The 4,138-nt window shown below is 40.8% G+C and overlaps 1 protein-coding gene across 1 annotated transcript; it reads left to right on the top strand.

The window, feature by feature from the left end:
* Positions 1 to 486: 486 nt before the first annotated feature.
* LOC117343112 (fascin-like) lies at positions 487 to 3,825 on the top strand. Its single transcript, XM_033905426.1, has 2 exons — positions 487 to 1,494; positions 3,155 to 3,825. The coding sequence occupies exons 1-2, from the start codon at positions 610 to 612 to the stop codon at positions 3,764 to 3,766; spliced, it is 1,497 nt and encodes a 498-aa protein (XP_033761317.1). The 5' UTR covers positions 487 to 609; the 3' UTR covers positions 3,767 to 3,825.
* The last annotated feature ends 313 nt before the right edge of the window (positions 3,826 to 4,138 follow it).

The raw sequence follows: 4,138 nt of genomic DNA, 5'->3' as shown, positions 1-4,138 counted from the left end.
GTTAAAAAAAGATAATTATAGTTATGACGACCTCACAATAGCCTGATGGCAAATTAGCGACTTTCATTTTACGTTGTGGGGCCGCGGTGGCCGAGTGGTTAAGGTGTACCGACACTTTAACACTAGCCCTCCACTACTGGGTTGCGAGTTCGAAACCTACGTGGGGCAGTTGCCAGGTACTGAACGTACGCCGGTGGTTTTTCTCCGGGTACTCCGGCTTTCCTCCACCTCCAAAACCTGACACGTCCTTAAATGACCCTGGCTGTTAATAGGACGTTAAACAAAAACAAACAAACAAATCACTTTACGTTAGTTCAAGGTGAGTTTGGCGTCTTTCCCTTATGTCGAGTTACGAAGATTGTCGTTATATCGAGGCGATTAAACAAAACAACGTAATGACAGAAACGAACCAACATACTAAAGGCTTCGAGACATCAAATAAATACAGTCCATTGTGACGTCATCAATTGTATTACTATCAGTTATTATGACGTCATAGTATCACTGAGAAATCGCGTTGCTAACCTCGGCAAGTATCGACTTGTGCTAGAACATTGTGCATTTGGAGAATATTCGGCCGAAGTGAGTTTTTCACTTTAAAAAGTGTCGATGAAGGCTTCAGAAAAGCGACTGGAATGGAAGGTCGGCCTTCAGAACCCAGTGGATAAGTTCCTTACAGCCGAGTCCTACGGTAACAAGGTCAATGTATCGGGGACATCACTAAAAGGAAAACAAACCTGGGTTCTCGAGCTGAACAAAGATGAGACGGTGTACATTCGGAGTCCTCTCGGGCGTTATCTTACAGCAGATAAGTTCGGAAATGTAGCTTGTTCCAGCGAGAGTCACGGAGATGACGAGAAATTCGTGGTGGTATATGCCAGTGATGGGACTGGACGGTGGAGCTTTAAGCACACCAAGTATGGGTACTTCCTGGGCGGAACAGACGAGGACATCCAGTGTCTGGCTAAGACAGCATCTGACGAGGAAATGTCTCTCTGGTATGTCCCAATGGCGATGCATCCACAAATTACTCTGTTCAACTTTAACCGGAAGCGGTATGTAAAATTGGACAATGACGAATTGCAATGTACTCAGTTGACCCCATGGGGACCTGAAGCCCTAATAACGCTGGAGTTTAAATGTGGAAAATATGCATTTAAAACAGCCGACTCGCGTTATCTTACACATACGGGTCATTTGACAAATGAACATGGTAAGAACACCAAATTTTCCATGGAGTTAAAGCTCAGTGCTGACTCGGGTTTGGCGGGACTGGCATTCAAAGACTGCGAGGGGAAATATCTAACTGCATACGGAGGATCGGGGGTCCTTAAAACCCGGAACAAGGTGGTCAGTCGGGACGAGCTCTTCTTCCTCGTGGAAAGTCATCCACAAGTCATCATCGTCTCCAGTAATGGCAAGCAAGCGTCTATCCGACAAGGATCGGAGGTGATGGCTTCCCAGGCGGAGACTGGGGACAAGGAGATATTCCAGGTATTTGGTTGTTATAAATGTATATATAAGTTGGGAGTATAAGCTCAAGATAGCGGGGAATTCCCTTTAGCATAGTGGTAGGATGCTTGCCTTGAGAGCGAAAGGTCGCTAATTCGTTAACTCCAATGCAGGCCGGCTTGTTTTCATTACCCCTCCGTATTACAGATTTGGTACCGTGACCATTCCAAGTGAAAGCTGTAGGATGTTAAGAGGCTCTCTTGGAGCTAAAGAACTTGGGTTGTGGTTTTCTTCGGGGCGAAGACTTTGTGAAGGAGGAACTAGAGTAAAGTGGGAGTATAGCTGTAGCTCAGGCTAGCGGAGTTTCCCTTTAGCCTATCTAGTGATAGGATGTTTGCCTTGAGATCGAAAGGTCGTTAGCTCGAGTCTCAGCACGGGCAGGGTATTTTCATTTCTTCTTCCTATTCCTATTATTATTATAAGTGTTTAATCGTGTAATCAATAACAGTATTGACTTGAGTAAGATAACGCTGTCCGCTAAGTCACTCCGTTAAAAAATGTCAATACCAAACGCCTTATGCAGAACATTAATCGCCACCGAGAGATTCCATATTTACTGCAATATGTATCTGTACCCACAGATATTGCAATTGAGTGTATATTAATTGATATCAGATGCTTTACTTTGATAACAATGCTATGATATATATAATTGTAATATAATATATCTAATACTGACAATAGACATGCGAACTAGTCTAGGATTCCGTGCGATATCTCTCTCCGTCGTCATAAGTCACTGTTTATCCGAGCCGGAGATCTCAGTTGTTATAATTCTGATTCTCATTAATTGATGGATTACAAATCAATTAATAAATCTATCAGTTTATTACACAAATTAACATAATTGTATTGATTATTGACTTACTAATTAATCAAAAAAAATACTAAAGTTTTTTAAACATGGGAATTTAATTAGTCCAAACAAACAATCTGGTATAATAACTTTTATTGTGTATTAGTTTAGTTAAATATATTTCTTGTCAAACTTAAAACAAGATATTAGGTACAGGCTACTACAACTTACCCATATTTCTGTGTATTAGTTTAATTTATATCACATCCATAAATTTACATATCCGTGTTCGTATATTATTGTATTGTGAATTTTAGTTTGAACAGTATGTCATACACAATATTTGTATTTTTAAATTGATGACTTTAATTATCACTTCAAATCATTCCTTTGTTCGGTTTACCTGTAGGACAACTAATCTAGTGTTTCCTATAGAAACACATTAATGTAGCGATATTGGTTAATGGGGATGGTTTTTGTATTTCTGTTTTGAAAATCGTGATATTCGCTTTTATTGATAAACGAATTCCCCGATAAGTTAATTTGAAATAGTAAAAATTCGGCATTGGTAGAAATTTATAAAAAAAAAAAAAATAGAAAAAAAAATGGCGCTGTATGTTTGTATTGGGGAAGGAATGCACGCTGGTTTGTGTAGTACTCATGAGGCCAGCGCTCATGTTGTGGCAATATTGACGCCTTTCTCGCCAAGTAGGTTCCAGACAGTGAACACCTTTGGGAAAAAGTGTTTATTGAAAATTTCAGTTTTAGTTTCATTTTAAAGAATAAGGAAGTGTTGATAGTTTCGACCTAAGTGCTGAGCTTATCACATGACTTTTTTAATCACAGATTGAGTTCATTAAGAAAATCAAGAAGTGGTCCATATACACCGCCGATGGCAAATACTGGCGGGTGGATGACAACGGATCCATCATTGCTGACGCCACATCCGCTGACGAGAAATGCCAATTCGACCTCGCATGGCAGAAAGATGGAACAGCCGTGATTAAAGCCAGTAATCAGAAGTATCTACTTCACCGCGGGACAGGGGCGCTAATCGCCACCAGTGACGTCATTGATAAAAAAGAGAAATTCGTCTTACGAGTTGTAAACCGCCCAATTCTAGTGTTGAAGGGAGAAAATGGCTACCTTTCAATGGTGACTTCCGGTTCTAGGACAATGAAGTATGATTGCAACAAGTCTACTTATGACGTACTCGAGCTGGAGCGAGGGCCGGGAGCGGCTTACTTCGTAAAGGGCGAAAATGGCAAATACTGGACACTTGGTCCAGACGACTCCGTCCAGGCAGATGGAACCACACCCACTCCGTTTATTTTTGAGTTCAACGGTGGTTCTGAAATAACTATCCGGGCTCCAAACGATATGTACCTGAGGGGAGAAAAAAGTGGAGGATTCGTCGCGAATTCTCCAGAACCAAGGAAATGTGCTTTACGATTCTGAATTATTTTGTACTGGTTTGTCACCCTTGCTCATTCGTTAAACCAATAAAGTTTACACAATACGCCGTAAGAAGTTTGGTGTTATTCTAACAGAGATGAGTCCATCCGTCACTTTTCCATGAAAGGTCTCACACAACTAAATCGAACCACGTCCCTGAGGATAATGTGTTTCCTAGGTTTGTAGCTGTTTCCCTGAGTAAATAACATATGAAATGGGTACTTTCTATATACGAGAATAAAGAGTACGGTTTTGAGGTTTGGAAAATCAAAAATATACACTCCTACCGAAAATAGAATGACGTACAATTGTAGGATTCGAGGTGTAAAAAGGCGGGAATTCCCTAGGTGTGTACTGTAAATGTCAGGGTTACTG

This window comes from Pecten maximus, chromosome 15 (genome assembly GCF_902652985.1).
Source record: "Pecten maximus chromosome 15, xPecMax1.1, whole genome shotgun sequence".
Lineage (NCBI taxonomy): Eukaryota > Metazoa > Mollusca > Bivalvia > Pectinida > Pectinidae > Pecten > Pecten maximus.
Note: the sequence above shows the minus strand (reverse complement) of the source record. Positions and strands in the feature narration are given on the sequence as shown.